The sequence below is a fragment of the Lynx rufus genome, unplaced genomic scaffold (genome assembly GCF_022079265.1).
Source record: "Lynx rufus isolate CCGP_SWC_20201006 ecotype Redwood Valley unplaced genomic scaffold, mLynRuf1.p SCAF_7, whole genome shotgun sequence".
Lineage (NCBI taxonomy): Eukaryota > Metazoa > Chordata > Mammalia > Carnivora > Felidae > Lynx > Lynx rufus.
Window position 1 is genome coordinate 138197086 of NW_025814889.1, and position 22739 is coordinate 138219824.

The following is a 22739-nucleotide window of genomic DNA, read 5'->3' on the forward strand; positions in this document are numbered from 1 at the left end:
CAGGACGTGTGTCCTTGGGGTTCAATTCCCCAGAGAAAAGAACGAGAATTCGCTGGGCGCCCCACCGGGGACACCGGTGCCATCGGCCTTGCCCTCTGGGCATCGCTCGACCACCGGAAGTGACGAGAAAGGCGGGAAGGAGCCCCTGAGGGCAGCGAGGGGGCGCCGGTGGGAGCAGCCCTCCCGCGCCCTGAGCTCCCCGCCGACCCCCACCCGGCAGCCAGCAGGGCAGGGGGGGCGGGGGCGCGCGCGTGCCGGCGGCGGGGGCGCGCGCGCGCTCACTTGCAGGTGAAGACCTCGGTGCGCTCGCTGCAGGTGTTGCACTTGACAAAGCAGCACCAGTGGAACTTGCAGTTGCACTGCCACACCTTGGTGTACTGGTGGGTGTTGTAGCCACGGCCGCAGCACATGGTGTCGCAGCCGTCCGCGCCCGGCGACGTGCGGTTGCACAGGCGGCCCTGAGTGCCCACGCTGCCCGTGGCCGCGTCCTCCTCGCAGTAGTTGGGCGACTTCTCGATGTACACCAGGTCCGTCTCCATGGGCTTCTGGTAGCTGCGCAGCTGCTTGATCCGCAGGAAGGTGGGCTGCCGCAGGCGGCTGGCCCGCACCACCTCCACCTGCACCGCGGCGTTGTACTTCTCCTTGAGCAGGTGGCCCACCTCGCGGAACTTGGGCAGCGTGGTCCAGCACGTCTTGGTGGTGCACGAGCCCGACACGCCGTGGCACTTGCACTCCAGCTTCATGCGCTCCTCCAGGACCTGCGGGCGACAGGGCGGGGCTCAGCGTGGGCGTGGCCGGGCCCGGGCGCCCCGCCCCCAGCCCTGCGGCACCTGCGGGCGACCGGGCGGGGCTTGGTGCGGGCGTGGCCGGGAGCCCCGCCCCCAGCCCTCCCGGACCGGCGGGCGACCGGGCGGGCTGGGGCCCAGTGTGCTCACCCGCAGGGCCTGGGCGTCCCCGCTCCCACTTGCCCCCGTCCTCCAGGGCTCCCCCACTTCCCGCTGTCCGACCACACCTAAGTGCCTCCCCTTCCTGAGCCTCCGTCTCCTCGTCCGTTTAATGGGGCTGCTGACCGTAGGTCCCTACTGCAGAGGACCTCATGAGGGTCCAGTGAGAGTGTCCAGAACGTGGCAGAACACGGCGGATGTTTATCAAACGTGGTTCACTAAATCCTCGCAACCCTTCAGGTCAACGCGCGGAGGAGGAAGCCGAGGCTCAGCCGCGCGGCTTGCCGCGTGCAGGTCACAGGGCAGCAATGTGGCGAAGCTGGTATCGCACCCAGCCCGGCGGTGATCCAGGCCCAGCAACAGTAGGTGCTTATTAATTGCAGATCCCCACCCTTCCATCTCTCCACTCCCTGCCCTCATGCCTGGGGTAGGGCCTGGCACGTAGTTGGTGCTTAATGAATGGCTGGCTGTTCAACGAAAGCCTGGTGCTCGCACCCAGCTCTGCGCGTGTTTGCTGAAGGGCGGAGGGGGTAGACGAGCAGGAGGTGAGTGCACGGGTCAGCGAGGCCCAGGCGTGCCATCTGCTGGGAAGCCGGCCCCCGGCCGGTGTTGTTCTTTCTCCCCAGCTCCCCGAGGGCCCACAATGGGTGCAGGGTGTGTTTTCCTTGGGCCTCCCTCCGTGGTCCCGGAAGGCCGGTTCCCAGAGCCAGCCCTGACCCCAGGTACTCATTTACCTGGATCGAAAGGACCCTGCCAGCCGGCCTGATTAAAGATGGGGAATCATTAGCTGCCGCCCCACCGTTGCAGAAGGGCCATTTGTCAGCTGTCCGGGCTCTGGTGGCCTCACTTCAGCAGCCCAGCCCTGAAGGAACTTGGCCACTCTCTGCTTCCTGGGCCGGAACCCCAGCCCTGGCCCAGACCAGGAGACCCATAGCGAATGAACGAATGAATGAATGAATGAAACATCCCACAGGGCCAGCTACCATCCCATTTTCCCCACCCTGGCTACCTGGGGCTCTGGTCCTCGGCAAGGACCTGGGGGCTCCCAGCCCGGTGTGGGAGGGAAGAGGAAGCCGGCACAAACGGGCGCTCTGAGAGCCTACCCCTGCCGTGGTAAGAAGGCTTCCCGGAGGAGGGGTGCCTGCATGGGGTGTGGATGCAGGAGAAGCTCTTTAGGCAGAGGGGAAGGTCTTCCCGGAACGGGCAGCGCAAGGTCCGCAGAGGAAAAGCTCAGCCCACGTGAGCATCACGTGGGTGCTGGGTGGGCCCTGAGGCTGGTGTCTAGGACCTGGGGGTGGGTGGGATTCCCTCCTGTGGATGATGTCCGGGGGCTGGAGGCCTGGGAGGCTGGGAGGAGGAGGGGGCGAGGGGGAGGGGGAGGACTGAGTGGGGGAGGGCCCCAGCACCCGGGGGAAGGAATATTCAGAACTGGAATTGCGGGACAAGGGGTGTCTGGGTCGAGGGCACGAACCAGAAGTCCGCTCTGGGGGTCTAGGTGAAGGGCGGGTTGCCCCCCACCAAGGGAACGCATGTCTGGACCTCCTGCCTGCCTCCTACCCTTCTCTCCACACTTCTGTTCATCCTGGCCAGACCTCTCTCTCCCCTCCCTCACCCTTACCCCATGCTCGTTTTTGCATCAATCCTCCCCCACTAACCTACCCAGGAAGCCTCTCTTGCCCTGGCCACACCGCCCTGCCACGTATGCCCCTCGGCCTAAGAGTGGCCAGATGGATGCCTCTCTCAGAGTCCCCAGCCTGGAGGGCGGTGCCCCCTACCCCGGGCTGCTGGCCCAGGAGATGCCTCCTGAGGCCGTGAGGGCCTGAGACCTGGCAGGGGTATCCAGGCCAGCGGTCCAGCCTCATTGCTGCAGCCTGCGGGACGGCTGCCCCCTCCCTCCCCCTGCCCCCCGCCCATCTCCCCGTCCTCTTCAAGGCCAGGCAGCCCAGCCTCCACCGCCTGCCCTCCTGCCCACCCGCCCAGGCACGTTCGGACCCTGCACGGCCAGGCCGGTGACGGTGGGCAGATGGAGCCGATTGGGCAGCTGTTTGCAAAGCAAGGAGACGCATCCTCGCTTGGCTGGGTCCCCGGGGCCTGAGCCTCTCCTGGGAAGTGATCACAGGATTCAAGAATGTGCCGTTTCCGTCTCCAGTGGCCTCAAGATAAGAGTGACAGCGATGGTGGCGCCAGCCCTGCTGCCCCAGGAGACCACCTGGGAGGGTGCGGGGTGACCTGGCCTCGCCCAGACGAGCGGGGCCTCGGTTTCCCCGGACCTAGGCCGTGTGGCGGGGGGGGGGCGGGGGGGAGCCTCCGGGAAAAGGCCAAGCTCGTGTTCTTTCTGCAGTAAGGGTGTGGCCTGTGCTCCGGGAACAGCTGTGGCCAGGTTGGGGGGGGGGGTCCCGGCATCCTAGCGGAGGCGATTCACACTCCACTCCGGCAACAGCCGCAGGCAGGCGGCTCTGAGCCTGGGGCCACAGAGGGACGTGACACATTTGTTTCTGGGCCCTCACTGGTGGCCTGACCCTCCGTGGGCCTGCGAGGCCCCGGGGGACGAGGCCCACATCTGCTTCGCCCTCTGACCTGGGCGTAGGCATCAGGTGAAGCTGTCTGCTCAGTGCCCGGGCCGTGAAGGAGAGGGGCGGCCACACGGTCCGGCCAGCCTGGGGGCCTGGCGTGGCCGGCAGCTTCCCAGCTGGGGACTTCGCAGAAGTCACCCCTCCCTGGACCTGGGTTTTCACCCAGACGATGGGAAGGACGTGCCCCCTGGGGCACGACCTAGATGAGGTCGGGTAGGGGCTGCGCCCAGCTGACGGGGGTCCTGCCCCAGCTCCCGGTGCCATCACTGACTTCAGACATCCGTCACCCACGAGGGGAGTCCAAAGCCATCCTGATAACAGTGCCCAGGACTGGCCCACTGAGGATGTGGTGAACTGAATAGTGTCTCCCCGAAATTTACGTCCACTCAGAACCTCAATATGTGACCTATTTCCTTATTTGGAAAACAGGTCTTTCCAGGTGTAATTAAGGCTCGAGATGAGGCCATCCTGGACCAGGGTGGGCCCTAACTCCGAGGACACATGTCCTTGTCAGGGACAGAAGGGAAAAAACAGACCCAGAGGTTGGGGACCATGTGCAGAGGGGGGCAGCCAGGATAATGAGGCCACCAGCCGAGGAGCGCCTGGGGCCGCAGGGAGAGGCAGGCAGGGTCCTACTCCAGAGCCATCACGGGGAACGGGGGCCCTGCTGGCACCTGGATTTAGGACTTCCGGCTCTAGAACCAGGAGAATAAATCTCTGTCGCTCTGAGCCACTCAGGCCGTGGGACTTCGTGTGGTACCAGTCAGCTTGTTTCCCACCCGCCTTGCTGACCTCCGGGGCCCTGAGCAAGTGGGAGGGGGCGGGGTGGCCTGGACAAACTAGGGTGGGGACCAGGGCACCCCAGCACTGGGGGGGGGGGACCTGTGAAGATCCAGACCCAGTTGTTGTGGAAACCTCAAAAGCTACAGCTCCCCCTCACTGCCACCCCCAAGCTCCGTGCTAGCGGGAGCAGGAGGATCCCCGCCCCCCAGGGTCACGGCCTTTGCCAGAGGCTCAGACCACACGTGTGCTCCCCGGCTCAGGGTCGGGGGCTGTTGGAAGGGCAGTGGGGGAGGGGCACAAGGTTCGCTGTGTCCGCTGCGCAGACGAGCAGACCGAGGCTCCGAGGAAGGCTCACACGCAGTCAGGGGCAGCACCGGCCGGCACCCGAATCCTGGCAGCTGAGCCCTGGGGAGCCCTTTCCTGTGACCGCCCTGCCCTGATGGGCCCTCCCCTCCTACTCCTCATCTCAGTTTACGGCTTCACGGTTCAAGACCCCACGCGGTGACCTGCCTCCACCCAGGCCCCCTGGCCCTCAGGCTGCTGGGATCACTGTCTCAGGGACCTGTCCCACGGCACCTGTCGCCCAGAGGCCAGAATCCGGCCTGGCCCTCGCGGCCCTGCACAAGGCGCCCGTCCCCCACGCCGCCACCCTAAGCTGGCCCAGAGGCCTCACTGCCCCGCAGCTGTGACCGGAATCCCACCCCCACGTCCCGGCCTTGGTTGTGCCAGCCCCTGTGCCTGGAGTGCCCTTCCCTGCATCTCTGCTGCTTATTCGGACGCTTCTCCACCAAGCACTGACCAGGGCCCAGGCCTCCGGGGATGCCAGTATCTCTGTTGCCCACCTGGGGCCTCACTGTCCTCGTGCAGAAAAGGGGGATGGTGAGACCTTCCTCCCGGGGCTGTTGGAAAGCCCTTCCTCGGGACCTAAGAGGAACCTCCTCCTCCAGGGAGCCCTCCCCGTGCGTCCAGGTAAACGAACCTTGCCCGCCTCTGCCTGCCATGGCACAGGTGGGGATGTGTCCGTGCCTGAAGAATGGAGCCTCCGCGCCGTGTGTGAGCTCCTTGGAGGCAAAGACCGTGTCCCTCCTTCCTTCATTCGTCCACCCGTGCACTCATTGGACGCCAAGCTAATAACCACGTCTACAAGATCAAGTCAGTCCCTGGGCCTGGCATTCAAGGCCTGCTCCGGGCAGCCGGCCCCCGCTCCCAGTGCCAGCTCCCTCTGCCTGTGCTCTTTTCTGGCCTGCTGGGACAGCACCTCCTCCGGAGAGCTTCTGCTCCCCCCTTGCCCCCGCCCCGTCTCCAAGCTCTCACTGCTCCGGGATCTGTCCTCTGCACCCCTGAGTGGACCCACTTGGCACCACGGGGGCTCCCATGACCACGGCCACTCTTACTCCTTGTCTCCCGTGCCCAGCCTAGCTAACGCCAGGCACAAAGAAGGGGCAGGGAATGTTCGTCGAGTGAGTGAGCGAGCAGCTGGTGGCCTTAGCTGTGGTCCCCGCGGCAGAGGGCGGGCAGGTCTGTCCCCGTGCCTGCAGAGACCCGCAGGCCCTGGTGCCCCGGGTGCAGCCCCTGGGGCCGGGGAACCAGACCTGGAGAGGCGTTCCGCTCGGCTGGCGCTCTATCTCGGGCCATCTTGCCGCCATGGTGGCCGCTCCTCCCGGCCCAGTATCTGGGGCCCTCATCTCCCTGAGGCGGGGCCGGGCTCACCCTGACTTCTGCCCCAGTGTGGCCCTGCCGGAACGTCCTCCGTGATTGCCCCACACCGCTGCACCCGCCCCCTGTGTGAAGGTGGCTGCTCCTCAAGACCTCCCCACTTGCAGTCTCCACCGTTCCTCAGGCTGCTCTCTCAGGGCAATCTGAGCCAAAGGCCACCTCCTCCGGGAAGCGTTCCTGGTGTGCTGGTACGACCCCTCTGGGACCGGGGCGGGGACATGGGACCGTGGCCCCCACGCTGGGCCCTGGTCCCGGCCCTGCCATCCCCCAGCGGCTGGCCACGCGCACATCACTTCCTGACTCCCGGCCTCAGTCTTCCTACCTCCGAAATGGGAACAGTAAGGCCTCTGGGAGGGTCAGAGGGGCCGACCAGGCCCAGCGCCACCCACCACACACCTTTGGGGTTCAGATCCCCAAGGAGCCCCTCCACCCCACCCCAGGAGAGGCTCAGGGCCGGGGGTGGGGGCGGGGAGCCCTGGTGAGGCGGCAGCCACCCCGCCCGCCCCCTCCCCGGACGCGCCCGCCCTACCTTCCTGCCGGCCTCGTTGTTGTGCAGGTTCATGAGGCGCCGCGCGTTTTTCTTGATCTCACGGGCGTCCACGAAGCGCCGGGAGAAGTCGATGCCGTAGCGCACGTCGGCGGAGCAGCCGCCCCACTTCCAGCCCTCCGCCTGGTTGTAGTAGCCCTGCTTCTCTCGGTCGCACCCGCAGTTGCTCAGGTTCCCCTGGCTGCAGGCCGCCGTGACCGCGTGGGCCACCCCGGCCGCGGTGATGGCGTAGGTGAAGGCGGCCTCCCGGCTCCCTGCGGGGGTGGGGGGATGGGGTGCGTGCGGTGAGGACCCGCGCGCGCGCGTCTCCGGCCGCCCTGCGCCGGGCCACCCTGGCCTCTGCGCTCGCCCTCTCTGAGTTCCGGGCTCAGCAAAGTGGGGCGGGTGGAACCCCTCTAGCAGGGCTGTGGCCGCGGCCCCGCCACCGGCACTCGAGACCACTGTCACCTCCTTTCCCGGTCCCAAGGGCCCCAACCCTGGGCGAGAGCAGGGGCGGGCTCTGCGAGGGGGCACGTGGGGTCTGTGCCCCGCCCCCTCCACTCGGCCAGCCTCCCAGCACCCACCCACCGCCCTATCCCAGGCTCTTTGCTGCCGCCTCCGTGTCTCTGACCACCCCCTGTCCCCCCATCACCAGGCCCCGGCTTCCTGGGGCTCTCCTCTCTCTCAACACCCCTGCCTGGCTCAGATGCCCCCCTGAACTGCCCAGACTTTGGGTGCCCGTCCTCCTTGCCTCCCCCACCCCCAGCCACCAGCCAGGGGGCCCACAGTGCACCTCTACCCTGCACCCTCACTGGGTCTCCTCTGCCGGAGCAGGAAAGGCCCTCAGTCCGAGCCCAGCTGGCTTCCCCATCCCCCTTTTTTCGTCCCCTGCCCAAAACAACGTCTCTTTCCTTCCGGAAAGAGCTGCTCCTGTGCTCCTGGGGTTTCCTGGTCTTTCCAGGGGAATGTCCTTGCCCTCCTTGTCCAAAGCCTCATGATTTGCCAAGACCGGTTCCAATGCAGACCGGTTCCAGACTGCCAGCCAGAAGGGGGCCTGGGCTACCTACCGCCCCCAGTCACGGATCTGACCCTCACTGCACCTGATGCTGCCTACCCAGTTAGCCCTGAAGCTGAGCCGTCCTGGCTCCACGGGGGCCCACAGCCCCCTGGATGGAAGGGTCCAGAGCCAGTTCATCTTTCTTTTCCACAGGCTCCGGCTGGGCCCTGGGCCTCCCGCCATCCTGGCCCGGCCTCTCCTGCCCCTGAGCCCCGAGGCAGCTGGCACTGAGGGCCTGGAGCTCGGTGACGCCCCTGTAGTTGCACAGAGCCTGTGCCTGTGATCGGAAAGGCCCCTCAGAGCGCCTGACCGCTGTCCCTGCGAGTGGGGGCTAGAGTGATGGCCGCAGAGGGTCGAAGGTCAAGTCCTTTCCGTGAATATCCACTAAGCACCACCCTGCATGCCGGCTGTGTGATCGGCCTTGAATGTGTGCTCTGGGGTCCCCTCCTCACCTACCAACCTGCTGGGGGGAGCTCGCCTCGGTGGGCTTCCTGTTCCCTGGGGGTCCTCCCATCTGGGCCGAGGACCTGTTGGTCTTAGAGACCCAGTGCCGAGGAAGCTTTGGTCGACCTCTGCCACCAAGGAGGAGGCACAGCTTCCTGAAAACGTCCGTCCTCTGAGAAGAGCTAAGGGAGGGTGGCGTTGGGCAAGACCGAGGTCTGCAAAGGACACAGGGCCGCCTCTGCCTTCCCGTCCAGCCCCTGCTCCTCTCTGGGCCCTTCCTGCCCACACCGCTCCCCCCACCACGCCTGCCACCACCTGGGACCTGCCAACCAGCGGCATAGGGCACTGTCCCCAGCACCACTCCTTTGGGAAGCATCTGTCAGCGCAGTTGCCCTTTGAGGGGCACCGAGGAGCCCCCAGCCCTGCAGCGTCGAGGCGGGCCGGCTGGGGGCTCCCAGGCAGACGCAGGGTCAAGGGAGAATATGGGGCTCTCCCTCCCCAGCTCTAAATCAGGCCGAGGCTACCCGAAGGGAAGGGTGTCGGGTGCGAAGTGGTTACCAGACTCCCTGCTATTGGTGCTGGTGTTGCCCAAGCCCAGCAGGCCTGCCGACGAGGTCACGCGCACGGGCACAGAGGCGCACGCCGCGGGGGAGAGGGTGCGCGAAAGCATTTCGGGGGCTCCGGGAGGGGAGGTGACCATAGAGCTTTGTAAGAAAGGGCATGGGGGGGGGTCACGGAACCTCAGGGGACGTCCCCACCTGCCTCTGTGAGGGGTGGAGTCAAGGAAGGCTTCCTGGAGGAGGGGACACCTTAAGTAAGGTGTGTGTTGTGTGTGGATATGAGTGGATGTGTGCACGTGGGTGTGTGCGCTCCTGGCGGTGGGCACAGCAGGAGCAAAGGTCCAAGGTGCAAAACAGTTTGCTGAGGGCGCCTGGGTGACTCGGTCAGTTGAGGTCTGACTCTTGATTTCGGCTCAGGCCATGATCTCACAATCGTGAGACCAAGCCTCCTGTCAGGCTCCAATCTGAGCATGCAGCCTGCCTAGAATTCTCTCTCTCTCCTTCTGCCCCTCCCCCACCAAAAATAGATAAATAAACATTAAAAAAAAAAAGGGCGGGGGAGGAAACCTGGGCGGCTCAGTCGGTTAAGCATCTAGCTTCGGCTCAGGTCGTGATCTCATGGTTTGTGAGTTGGAGCCCCGAGTGCCGCTGGGATGGAACCTGTTTGGGATTCTCTCTCTCCCTCTCTCTCTGCCCCTCTCCTGCTCAATCTCTCTCTCCAAAGAAACAAATAAAAACTTAAAAAAAGAAGAAGAAATCGTTTGCTGATCTGACGCTAGAAGTGTGAGCTCAAGAGTAAGGAGAAAAGAGGCCGTCGAGGCCCGGGGGAGCCAGGTGAGGGCGGCCAGAGACACCCCACGAAGTGGATGGTGCTCTCTGCCCTGGTTCCGGGCCGCTGCTGTGGATTTGGGCCTCAGAATCTGCTCTGGCTACAGGAACCGTTCAGCAAAGCGGGTCAGCGGAGCCAGGCCTCCATCCCCGCCGTCACCCGCCAGCTCCCGCCGCGTGCCAAACACCCTCACCCCCACGTATGTCCTCCCTGAGCTCCCAGACAGTCGTGCGAGGCAGGCCCGTCACGGGCCCATCCCACGGGTGAGCAGACCGAGGCACAGAGAGGCTGTTGAACTAGGGCTTGGTGGCCGGAGCAGGGTCTGAACACAGGCAGTAGCATCAAAGCCCCGAGGGGCAGAGGGAGGGACGCGGGGCCTGGGGCTCAGCCTGGTCTCTTTGCCGCTGACGGACTTCGGGCGGAAGAGGCACACGCAGCCCCCGGGGCGAGGCGTTTGGACCCTCTGTGGCCCTTGGGACTCAGCGAGTGGCCGGCAGGTGAACGCGGGGCGGGAGCTGGCCTCGCACAGGGCACGTCGAGAGCGAGGCGCCCGGGAGGTGGGATGAAAGGACTGTTCAGTCGCACCAAGAGGCCTGCGGATGGGGTCCCAAGTCCCACAGCCAGGCCCTGCCCGAGCTGGGATGGCGTGGGCGCTCCCCGCCGAGGCCCCGGAACCTGCCACCCGGCCCTCCCCTCCCCAGAATGCGACACGTCCTGCTGTCCTGAAGTCCCCAAGCAGGCATGGAGGCCGGGCCCGTGCACCTGGAGGACATTTCTCGAAAGCCTCCCTTCCGTCCTTTGTGCCAGCTCCTGGCGTCACCTGCTTTAGGCCCCGCGCAGACTCTCGGTTACTCATCGGTTACTCACGGGGCGGCCACTCCCGCTAATTCCTTTTTTATTTGGTTCTAATGGGCCAAACCCTGTCTCGCCATGAAGGCAAGGGGAGGCGATCGGGGGCGGGGCGGGGGGGCAGGCGAGGGGTAGTTTGGGGAGAATCGCGGAGGGTGACATTGGGTCTTGGATCGGGGGGGCTTTGTGGCACCCGTGTTCTGCACGCACACACCTCGTGTCATTCCCACGCGGCCCCACGGGGGTGGGGGCATCACCGCGCTATTCTGCAGACCCGGATGGGGGGCAGCCCCCTCCCGAGGTCACTCCCGGGGCCATCCCGCGAGCCCCAGGGGCACTGCCTGCAATCCTCCTTCAGGGTGAGAACGGGTGGGTGACAAGCCCCTCAAACCTGTGGGCCCAGATCAGCTACCACTGGTGGCTCCCCAGATCTGTGAGATGACCTCAAGACCCCGGGGCCTGACCCCACCCATCCCCGCCTAGCACACAGCCCCTGACACAGGGCTCGCTGTTTCCTGGCCAGTCCGTTCCTGGGGCCTGGAAGGTCAAGGCAAGAACCGTTAGCCCCGTAGGGCCCAAGGTTTCAGCAAAGCAGGACACGGAGGGTGGAACAGGCAGGAGGGCACTGGACCTGAAGTCATATCTGCTGTGTGGCTCCAGGCCAGTCACAAACCCTCCCTGAGCCTGTGTCCCCATTTACCAAGTGGGGCTTACAGTTCTCACCCTCTCCACGCCCCGGCTCTGAGAGCAAATAGGACAAACGGCCATTGCCCTCACGTCACCAAATGGTGAGCAGGACTCAGGCGGCGGGGGTTGAGCAGGGAAAGCCCAGGCCTCCCAGGATGGGCCCAGGCATCACTCTGGGCTTCCTCCCTGGGGCCGACCCAGCCGGGCCTGCCCAGCTGCTCCCTCCACGCATATTCTGGATGAATCCACAATCTCCGGAGCAGCACAGCCTTCAGAAACCGCTGCCACGTGGGCAAACTGAGGCACCGGGCCCCTCGGGGACTCCGCACCTCTATGCCTTTCCTATAGGTTGTTCAAGGTCAAGCCCTCCCTGACCCTGCTGGGTGCCAGGCTCAGAGAGAGCAGAAGCAGCCTCCTGCCTGCCCCATGGCCCAGGGCCTGGCAGGCTTAGTCCATCCCGTCAATCCTCGCCCTGACCCAGAGGAGGACACTGGACACCAGGCAGATCTTTGCGAGCAGCTCCTGGAGGGGACGGATGTCCCCTCTGAGCAAATCGGGAAGGCGGGCCGAACAGAGCTACCCCCGCCCTCCAGGGGAGAGCAGGGCTAAACCCACCCTCCATATGCCCCGTGCGTTTCCCTCGCTGTCCCCTCAAAGCTACTTGCCACCTCCCGGCGTCCCCAGGGCCCTGGCATACTATTTTTTGAAGACCACAATTGAGCTCATAATGACCCGATTGACTGCAGGCCGGGGGAAGCAGGTAGGAAATGCACTTGGCTCCTTCTGAGAAGGGAAGCCGAGACTCTGGGACCTCAGAGCTGAGGCCCCTCCAGCGCTATCCTTCTGTCCCCAGCAAGGAACCTGAGGCCCAGACAGGGACAGTGTGCTGCCCCGTGCCACCCAGCAGCTCAGGGAGTGGAGCCCATACTGGAGGTTCTGAAGTGACTGAGGTGAGGCCAAAAGTCTGGGGCCACACACAGCCCCAGAGGGGAGGCTCAGAGTCTGGTGCCTGGAGTCCAAGTCTGGACCCTAAGGTTGGCCAGTTGGGGGGCCTTGGACCAGTCAAGGAGACCAGTCCCTGTCTCCATTTCCTCGCCTGCAAAATGAAGACTGTTGCCCCAAAACGGCCAAGTGGCTGAGCCAGAGGCGTGCCCCACGTGGAATCTCCGTGTGCGTGTGCGCACACGCGTGTGGCCGCGGGCATACACCCAGGCTTACACGCGAATGCGGTTCCCGTGGGTGTGGGCGAGCGTGTGCACCTGTGCACGTCCCGTGCTCGTGGCCAACACGGTTCAGACCACCTTGCCTGTCGGCCCACCTGTACTTGGCCTTCATAAAACAATACGGCGTTTTCTACGACACAAGAGTAAAACAGGCAAATAGCCCAAGTCACAACGGGCGAAGGATCCCAAGAGACACTTCTCCAAAGACGATCTAAAACCAGCCAACAACACGCGAAAAGACGCTCCACGTCGTCTGCCGTCGCGGAAATGCAGGTCAAAACCACAGCGAGGTACCAGCCCCCCCCCCCCCTCCGCCAGGATGGCGAAAATAAAGACAAACAGATGTCAGCGAGGATGCGGACACATCGACCCTCACGCACTGCCGCGGGGAGCGAAGGACACGGCAGCCCCGGTGGAGAGCCGTCTGCCGGCTCCTCAAAAGCGGGGGCGGGGGGGGGGAGCTGGGCGGCTGTCGGTTGAGCGCCCCACTCTCGGTCTCGCGGTTCGTGGGCTCCAACCTCGCATCGGGCTCTGCTCTGGCAGCACGGAGCTTGCGTGGGATTCTCTCCCCCTCTCTCTGCCGCTCCCCTGCGCGCCTTCTCCCCCCCGCCCCCCTCCCTCTCTCAAAACAAATAGATAAACTTTAAAAAAGATGAAAGTTAATCATAGAATTACTACAGAACCAGAAATTCCCCTGCAGGGTACCAAGAGAAACGAACACGTGCGTCCACGCAGAAGCTTTCACGTAAACACGGCAGGGTGATTTATGACAGCCCCGGAGCGGGAGTGACCCCAACGTCCAGCGGCGGCGAATGGATGAACGAGAGGTGGTCCAGCCACGTGACGGAATAGTCCTCAGCCACGAAAAGACTCAAACCCCGACGACACGGAGGAGCCTTGAAAACACGTACTGAGTGAAAGACGCCAGCCACAAAAGGCCACGTGTTTATTGCATGATCCCGGGGATATGAAATGGCCAGCATAGGTCAGTCCATGGGGACAGGAAGCAGATGAGTGTTGGTCAAAGGCCGGGGGCTTGGAGGGTGATCGCTGAGGGGTGCAGGGCTTCCTTTTGGGGCGCTAAAAATGTTCTGCGATTGGTGGTGGTGATTTGTGCACGACTCCACGTTCAGACTAGAAACCACGGAATGGGACCCTTACGTGGATGAACTGTGGGCTCCGTGAATTCTACCTCAACAGGCTGTCGTAAAAACATACAGCACTTGATGGGTTTTAGCGGACTGCACACAACCTGTCCTCTGCTTTAACACTCTCAGGATGCTGGGCTCAGAGGAGGCAGGTGACTGGCCCGAGGTCACACAGCAGGCCAGCTACAGAGCCGGGATCTCACTCGGGACCCCACAGTCACGCTCAGACTACTCCCCATCTGCCAGGCAGCGACGTGCTCTGTCCTGCCTCGCGTCCTGCCGACGGTGCCTGGGACCCGGGCCGGCCAACGTCAGCCCTTGCTTTCTCTGTTACCATCGGCACCCTCAACACTGACCACAGCCTGCCCTCCTGGCCCAACCCCCAGAGCCCTGGAGGCGAGGCCTTCAGCCCCCACCCATCCCCCGGCCCAAGGCCAAGTGCACAGCCAGGGGGCCGACAATCTGGGAGGGGGTTCCCTGAGAGTATGGGCAGGAGCCCAGGGTCAGAACCATGGAGGGTCAGCAGGACAGGTGACTGGGGGGTGACCGGGGAGGGCGTGGCAAGAGACATGAGCCACACACACACAACAGGGAACAGTGTGCAGGTAGAGGACACTGCAATGCTAAGTCCCCGAGAAGGGAACGAGGAGAGCATGAGTGGTCCAACCCCACAGAGAGTGTGAAACATGAGGTTTCGCTGCGTCGACTTGGGGAGCCCGCGAGGAGGGGGCTGGAGTTTAAGAAGAGGAGGAGCCCCTGGAGGGTGACCCTACGAACGACTTTTTAAAAGGCCCCTCCGGCTGACTGTGGGCAGCACGGTGGGAGCAGGGCACAAGGGGCTGGGTAAGAAACACTGGTGGCCTGCCAGGCGGAGGAGGTGACGACGGCCGGGCTTGGGACACGGTCCAAGGGTAGAACCAACAGGTCTAGCAGGTGGACTGTTTAGGGAAAGATGAGCCCCGAAGTCTCCCGAGGTGGGGCCCGGGCATCTGGCGGGGCTGTTACCAAGAGAGTGGTGGAAAGGATCAGGTTTGGGGGAAATTAAGGCACGGCCACGGGCAGTTTGGGGTTCCCCGGGGCACAGCAGAAGGGAGGCAGGGGACGCTGGGCACTCAGGCCCTGCCTGCGAGTCCCCCCGCCCTGCTGATCACCATCACGGGGGCCAACCCAGACGGGACCGGGGTCCCGGGTAACCCTCCCCAGTCCTCCGTTCTCCTAGCCTCAGTTTCCCCATGTAACGCGAAAGTGAGGCCAGTGCCGTGGGTTCTAAACCTCAGAACAGGGCTGCTGGGGCTGAGGTGGGGAAAGGACGTGGGATGGAGTGGTCCCCAAGTCCTCCAGACCTGAGGCCTGGCCAGTGGGACGCTGCCAACTGGTGAGTGCATCTGAGTTCCCACTCCCACCCCAACCCGCCCGCAGCCCCTCATAAGCCTAGAAGTGGGATGAAAGTATTGCCCCCCCCCCACACACCCGATTTATGGGTGGAGAGATTGAGGCCCGGGAGGCGAGAAGACACCCTAAGCCAAACTGGGAGCTCCCGGCGTCACTCAGGCAAGCAGGTGCACTGCCCATGTCCAGGTTTTAGGGAGCATAGGAACTGGGGGGCAAGGGGGAAGCCCAGGGACCGGGGTGGGGCTGGTGAGCCTCCCTGGCCCCTCGGCCCCAGACCGTGCTCAGCCACCGGCCCTGAGCCTCTAACTCCCTGCCTGAGGTGTATCCCGACCCGGCTGGGGGGCGGGGAGGTGGTTCCTACAAGAAGCAGGGACAGCGGGTGTCAGGCGAGCCCAGAGATGCCTCCAAGCCCAGCGAGGTCCCGAACCCTATTTGTGCACTTGAAGAACGGGAAGCCCAGAACCCTGGCGCACCAGCCTCCCCTCCCCCGGCCCGGCCTGGGGTTTCCGTAGGGGCCCGGCCCGGCCCCCCCGGGCGGGATCCGGGCTCTGCCCCGTGACGGCCAGGCAGGTGCCTGTTTCTGCACCTGTTAAGGGGAGGTGAGGAGGCCTCCGCCTTGCAGGGTCCAGGCAGCGGGAGTGAGTGAGTGCCATGGAGGGAGGGCTCAGAGCAGCTGGGACGCAGGAAGGGCCCAACGCACGTGGGCTGCTTTTATGATTCATGTCAGGATGGGCCTAGACCCCGGGCCTGGCACGGCTGCGTGGGTGGGTGCAGCCTGTGTTGAAGCCGTGGGCGGGCACGCGTCCTCTGTGTTGCCCTCTCTCTGTCCCTCTTTCCGTATGTCTGTCTCTCTCTCTCCGTTCCTCTCTCTCTCTCTCTCTCCTCCTCTGTCCCCATCTGTCCCTCTGTCTCCTTCTGGCCCCGCCCCGGCCCCCACCCCAGCTCACCTGTGGCTGAGTCAGTGTCTCCACACTAAGCTCTTCTCTGCCGTTGTCATAAACAGAGCACTGGAAAACGTCCTGCCAGGTCCGAACACGCCGGGCCTTTGTTCTGACCCAGTGAGGCCCTCGCACGCCACGCAGCAGCCCTGCGGTGGGTCATGCTCCAGCTGGGCAGGGGGTCGCCAGGCCCAGAGTGGGCAGAGCCTGGCTTAGTTAGGGCCAGCATGAGCCCGAGCCCCGGGATCCGTGTCCCAAGCTGGGATGCCCTTCCAGGAGCTTCTACCCCCCACTCAGAGCTCGGGGGACGCTGGGATGGCCTCTCCTACAGCCCTGGCTTCTGGTAGCCGCTCTTGTTAGGGAGGTCAGCCTCAGACAGACTGCCCTCGAAAGTTCCTTCGTCCTGGCTTGCGGCAAATCAACAATGGCTCATGCGTGGGGACACGGTGGAATGAGACCCCCCTGCCCCTCTGGGCTATGCTACGGCCCCCTGGCAACTGGACTCCTGCTGGTGCACAGTGCTGGACTGTTGAATCACATCTCTAGGCCTGGGGCGCCCGGGTGGCTCAGTCAGTTAAGCATCCCGCCTGACTTCAGCTCAGGTCACGATCTCTGGGTCTGTGAGTTCGAGCCCCGCGTCGGGCTCTGTGCTGACAGCTCAGAGCCTGGAGCCTGCTTCGGATTCCGTGTCTCCCTCTCGCTCTGTCCCTCCTCTGCTCGCACCCTGCCTCTTTCAAAATTAAATAAACATCAAAAAAATTTTTTTTAATTAATAAATCTCTAGGCCTTAGCGGTGTGTGACCTTGGGTGAGACATTAGCCTCCTGGGAGCCCCAGTGTCCCCATCTACGGTGCATGGACAGTAGAACAGAAGTGATCCTCCTCGGCAGCAGGAAGCTTGGAGACCTGCTGAGGTCCGGCCAGGCCATGCCCCTCGGAGGCCAAGGGTGAAGGCCCCCCCACCCTGTTATCTGTGTCCTGCCTCAGTGGGCCAGAGCCCTGGATTCCCTGTCCACAAGACCCTTGGGCAGAACCCCAGCGTGAGCACTGAGGAAGTAGAGGGCTTTCCTGCCCCCCGTTCTGAAGAGAGACCCCCAAGTCTTGGCAGAGGCCTGACCCCAGCCTCAGCCCCTGGAACGGGCGGGTAAACAGACCTAGAGAGCGCGAGTCTGTGCCCCAGGTTGCACCACAGGACCCGAGAAGCAGCCTGGGCACGAGTTTCCAGGAGCAGGGCTGGTGGCCTTCACTGTGCCTCCCGGCGCCCCGCCCCAGAAGTGGCATACAGCAGGCACTCAATGCATGCAGGCTCAACACCAGGGGCTGCCAACCTCACACTCCTGCACCACCCTAGGAAGCAGGTGACGAGTGACCTTCTGCCCTCGGACTGCCACCACCCCCCGGGCTCCCCCCCTTCCCCGCCCCGAGATGAAGGACACTCTCCTGGGAGGAGACGGTCAGATCTGGGTTCACCTGTCCGGGCCTGCCCCGCTGACCCCGGGGACTGTCGTGCCGCTGACAGGCGTGCGGTCGAGAGCAGGGCCGCCCAGCAGAAATCTCCCGGAAGCCCCACAGGTCACTTAAGAAGAGTGAGAATAACGGGGTGGACTTCGTTTTAGTGACTGAGTTTATTTAGCCCGTATATCCAAGGATCACCACTGTATCATGTGATCATTGCAGAGAGTGTTAAAGAGGCAGTTTACTTGCTTTTTCTTTTGAAGTCTCCAAAATCTGTCGCGTATCTCACACATATGGCACATCGCGGTTGGCACGCACCCTATTTCCAGGGCTCCCGGCCAGCGGCGGCCCGGGAGCCCTCGTCCCTCCTGGGAACCAATGTCACATCTCCCCCTGGGCCTGGTCAGCAGCACCCCGGGCAAGGGGGGGCCTGGAGGTCAGCCTCTTCTCCAAGGATCCTGCCGGTGGCTGATTTGGAAGCCTAGAGACCCTCGTCTGTCAGAGGTAAGTCACTTTGCCCCCTCGGACTGTCCAGGAGCCGACGGCCTTTGCTGAGTCCCTACCGCAAAGCAAGCTGCCAGCCCCAGGCAGCACGTGAGCCAGGATTAGGGGCGGCCCCTATGCCTGGTCATGTCTGAGGCTGCACATGATGGGCGCGATTCAGTGTTCCATGGCAGCTGGGGGGGTGGGGTGCGGGCGCTGGAGTGCACACAGCCGCGGCCACCATGCCCTGTGCCCGCGGGTCCCGAGGGGCTCCGGGCTCAGGCTGGGGGTGGGGCAGTGGCTGGAGGGAGCCAGGGTTCGAGGGAAGTCCCTCTGCTGCTCAGAGACTTCCGTGCCTTCTGTGGGGCCCTCGGGTTCACTGCGCCCCACCCAGCCTGTCCCCTCCTTTAGCCTCAGGTCTCCCCACCCTCTGGTTCACCCTCCCGGCGTCCCTGGGAAATACCATCCCCTTTGTGGCCTCTGTGCCTTGGCACCTGCTGTTCCCTCCGCCCGGAACCGCCTTCCCCGTGCTCACCCCAGGCCAGTCTGGGTCACTCTGATTATCACTCTCCTGGGTCTCAGCTTACCGTCACCCTGTCAGGCGAGCCCTTGTCAACAGTCCCGACTCGACTATGGTGCTTGCCTGTGAGAGAGGCCCTGCCTTGCCCGGGGTCACCAGGAGCCCAAGTTTCTAACAGGCATCCCCGGAATACAAGGCTCCCCCCACAACTGTCGCGTGGTGTCCCCTACCCCATCCGCACCACCCCCCAAGCTCATTGCCAGTTGACAGAAGAGGCCAGGCCACAAGCATCGCTTGATCACTGAGGAAATAGGCCTGGGGTGGGCTTGGGCTGCCAGAGGGTGGAGGCCCCCACACATGAGGTGACGCCACGTGTGGGTCCTGACTCCCTGAAGGGAGCAGAGCAACAGAGGCACCTGGAGGGTCCCAGGCTGAAACCAGGGCAGTGGCATCGTAAGAAAGACCTATCTAGTAGCGAGTAGTGAGCTCCTCGTCCCTGGAGGTATGCAAGCAACGGCACCAGGTGCTGGAGAAGGGACGGGACCTTGGCACAGGGGTTCATTTGCCTATTAAGGGGTTTCCCTTCAGCTCTCAAGATTTAGGCACGGCCCAAGGTCACAGGCAAGGCCTGAAGGGGGCCGTCCCACCCACCCAGGCCATTCCCCCTCTTGGGGCCAATCATTAATTGGCACCGCTTGAGTGGCTGCTCCCACGAGTGCCCCCGGCTGCCTGCCAGCTCATGGCCCGTCTCCCATCTCGTGCCCGGGGCAGCCGCATGCCTCTGACACGGGCTGGCTTTGCCACCCGGCCCCGCTTCCTGCTCGTGACTCCCAGCAGCCGAGCCCTCCTGGCTGAAAAGGGAGCTGGGCCTTCGCAAGGCGCAGCCTGGAGCCGGGGAGGGCCGAGGGCGAGAGGCCTCAGCCCCGCTGGTAGGAAGCCCACCCCTCCCACCCCTGGGGCAGAGCGAAGGGAGAGCCTGAGGCAGGCGCTGAGCGGGCCCAGGGCTGACAGGCTCTGAGGACAAAGCCCCAGGACGTGAGCGTGGCCGGGCTGTGGACAGGAAAAGCCAGGGAGGGGTGAGAGGGCGTTCTCCAGGGAAACCAGATGCAAGCAGAGCAGAGGGGAAGGGCCTTCCAGGGCTACGGGCAGTGGGGGCAAAGTCCCAGAGGAGGAAAGGGTTGGAAGTGAGCCAGGCTGAAGCTCTGGTTTCTAGAAGGGATGCGGGGAGGTGAGGGCGATGTAAGCCAGGGGCCACTCAGACTCCAAGCTAAGGAGTTAATTTTATCCTGGGCAATAGGGAGCCACTGCAGGTTTTGGAGGAAGGGAGTGACATGGCATGACCAGGGCTGGAGGGGAGGCAGGAGGAGGAACTGACGGTTGCCAGGGGAGGGCCAGCGAGGCAGGCGCCACAGTGGCCGTGGGGCAGGGTGGAGGGATGGACGGGGACACAACGCCCGGTTTCTGCAGAGACGACAGGTGCGCAGGTCAGGGGGAAGGCTGGGGACGGCAGACTTAGGCAGCAAGATGCTGAGCACGTCGGGCCAGAGGTTCCCATGGGTCCCCCTTGCTGGATGGCCCCCCGTGAGCAGCCCCAGGGGCGAAGTGACTGCAAACGCTCGCGGGCTCCTGTTGGACCAAGGGCTGGCCTCCGAGAAGGAACAGCTGTGAGCTGTTAGCCGTGATCCAGGGGACACGTGACGGCCAGTAAAGGTCACCCGGGTGGGCACTGACAGTGTGCGCTACGGGGGGGGCCCGGGTCACTGCTGGGGCCAACGTCGCTCCCCGTGGCCTTTTTGTGGGCGTTTGTAGCGCATCGCCAGTGAGCTCCCCCGCCCGGCACCTGACCTGAGAAGAAGCCACGTGCCCGTCACTGCCCGTGTCTGGTGGCCCCAAAGGAAGTCCAAGCCCCGGGAACATCTCCTGTGCCCATCTCTGCACAGTGAAGAAGTGAGGACTAACAGGGCGGTGGGTGAGAGCCTGGATCTGAACCCTTGCCGCAGGCAACCACCCAGCTCGGCTGTGCGGGGACAGCCACCTTGGAGCCTGGAGTCTCGGGGAGGGGGGTGGGGGGCCAGATGGGCAAGGAGGCGCCTGGCGGGGGGATGGGGGGCCAGATGGGCAAGTGGGCACCTGGGGGGGCAGAGGGGGCCAGATGGGCAAGTGGGCACCTGGGGGGGCAGAGGGGGCCAGATAGGCAAGCGGGCACCTGGCAGGGGGATGGGGGGCCAGATAGGCAAGAGTGCACCTGGGGGGGGCACAGGGGGCCAGATAGGCAAGGAGGCACCTGGGGGGGCAGAGGGGGCCAGATGGGCAAGCGGGCGCCTGGGGGGGCAGAGGGGGCCAGATGGGCAAGTGGGCACCTGGGGGGGCAGAGGGGGCCAGATGGGCAAGTGGGCACCTGGGGGGGCAGAGGGGGCCAGATAGGCAAGCGGGCACCTGGCAGGGGGATGGGGGGCCAGATAGGCAAGAGTGCACCTGGGGGGGGCACAGGGGGCCAGATAGGCAAGGAGGCACCTGGGGGGGCACAGGGGGCCAGATAGGCAAGCAGGCACCTGGCGGGGGGGATGGGGGGCCAGATGGGCAAGTGGGCACCTGGGGGGAGCACAGGGGGCCAGATGGGCAAGGAGGCACCTGGGGGGGCAGAGGGGGCCAGATAGGCAAGGAGGCACCTGGGGGGGCAGAGGGGGCCAGATGGGCAAGCGGGCACCTGGCGGGGGGATGGGGGGCCAGATAGGCAAGGAGGCACCTGGGGGGGCAGAGGGGGTCAGATAGGCAAGCGGGCACCTGGCGGGGGACACAGGGGGCCAGATAGGCAAGAGTGCACCTGGGGGGGGCACAGGGGGCCAGATAGGCAAGGGGCACCTGGCGGGGGGATGGGGGGCCAGATAGGCAAGGAGGCACCTGGGGGGGACACAGGGGGCCAGATGGGCAAGGAGGCACCTGGGGGGGGCACAGGGGGCCAGATAGGCAAGGAGGCACCTATGGGGGGGTGGGGGGCCAGATAGGCAAGGAGGCACCTGGGGGGGGCACAGGGGGCCAGATAGGCAAGGAGGCACCTGGGGGGGGCACAGGGGGCCAGATAGGCAAGGAGGCACTTGGGGGGGCAGAGGGGGCCAGATGGGCAAGTGGGCGCCTGGGGGGGCAGAGGGGGCCAGATGGGCAAGTGGGCACCTGGCGGGGGGATGGGGGGCCAGATAGGCAAGGAGGCACCTATGGGGGGGTGGGGGGCCAGATAGGCAAGGAGGCGCCTGGGGGGGGCACAGGGGGCCAGATAGGCAAGGGGCACCTGGGGGGGCAGAGGGGGTCAGATAGGCAAGCGGGCACCTGGGGGGGCAGAGGGGGCCAGATGGGCAAGGAGGCACCTGGGGGGGCAGAGGGGGCCAGATAGGCAAGGAGGCGCCTGGGGGGGCAGAGGGGGCCAGATGGGCAAGCGGGCACCTGGCGGGGGGATGGGGGGCCAGATGGGCAAGTGGGCACCTGGGGGGGGCACAAGGGGCCAGATAGGCAAGGAGGCACCTGGGGGGGGGCACAGGGGGCCAGATAGGCAAGGAGGCACCTGGGGGGGGCACAGGGGGCCAGATAGGCAAGGAGGCACCTGGGGGGGGCACAGGGGGCCAGATAGGCAAGGAGGCACTTGGGGGGGGCACGGGGGGCCAGATAGGCAAGGAGGCACCTGGGGGGGACACAGGGGGCCAGATGGGCAAGAGTGCACCTGGGGGGGGCAGAGGGGGCCAGATGGGCAAGTGGGCACCTGGGGGGGCAGAGGGGGCCAGATGGGCAAGTGGGCACCTGGGGGGGCAGAGGGGGCCAGATAGGCAAGGAGGCACCTGGGGGGGCAGAGGGGGCCAGATAGGCAAGGAGGCACCTGGGGGGGCAGAGGGGGCCAGATGGGCAAGCGGGCACCTGGCGGGGGGATGGGGGGCCAGATAGGCAAGGAGGCACCTGGGGGGGCAGAGGGGGTCAGATAGGCAAGCGGGCACCTGGCGGGGGACACAGGGGGCCAGATAGGCAAGAGTGCACCTGGGGGGGGCACAGGGGGCCAGATAGGCAAGGGGCACCTGGCGGGGGGATGGGGGCCAGATAGGCAAGGAGGCACCTGGGGGGGGCACAGGGGGCCAGATGGGCAAGGAGGCGCCTGGGGGGGGCACGGGGGGCCAGATAGGCAAGCAGGCACCTGGCGGGGGGATGGGGGGCCAGATGGGCAAGTGGGCACCTGGGGGGGGCAGGGGGCCAGATAGGCAAGCGGGCACCTGGGGGGGCAGAGGGGGCCAGATGGGCAAGTGGGCACCTGGGGGGGCAGAGGGGGCCAGATGGGCAAGGAGGCACCTGGGGGGGCAGAGGGGGCCAGATAGGCAAGGAGGCACCTGGGGGGGGCACAGGGGGCCAGATAGGCAAGGAGGCACTTGGGGGGGGCACGGGGGGCCAGATAGGCAAGGAGGCACTTGGGGGGGGCACGGGGGGCCAGATGGGCAAGCAGGCACCTGGCGGGGGGATGGGGGGCCAGATAGGCAAGGAGGCGCCTGGGGGGGGGCAGGGGGCCAGATAGGCAAGAGTGCACCTGGGGGGAGCACAGGGGGCCAGATAGGCAAGAGGCGCCTGGCGGGGGGATGGGG

The 22739-nt window shown here is 65.1% G+C and overlaps 1 protein-coding gene across 1 annotated transcript in view; it reads right to left on the minus strand.

Moving 5' to 3' along the window:
- Positions 1-278: 278 nt before the first annotated feature.
- Positions 279-22739, minus strand: part of WNT7B (Wnt family member 7B) — a 48074-nt gene continuing 25613 nt past the window's right edge. Inside the window, exons 3-4 of the mRNA XM_047064967.1 lie at positions 6546-6817; positions 279-758 (exon numbers count right to left, since the gene is read on the minus strand). Coding sequence (XP_046920923.1) covers positions 279-758; positions 6546-6817 — 752 coding nt within the window. The remainder of the gene's footprint in view (positions 759-6545; positions 6818-22739) is intronic.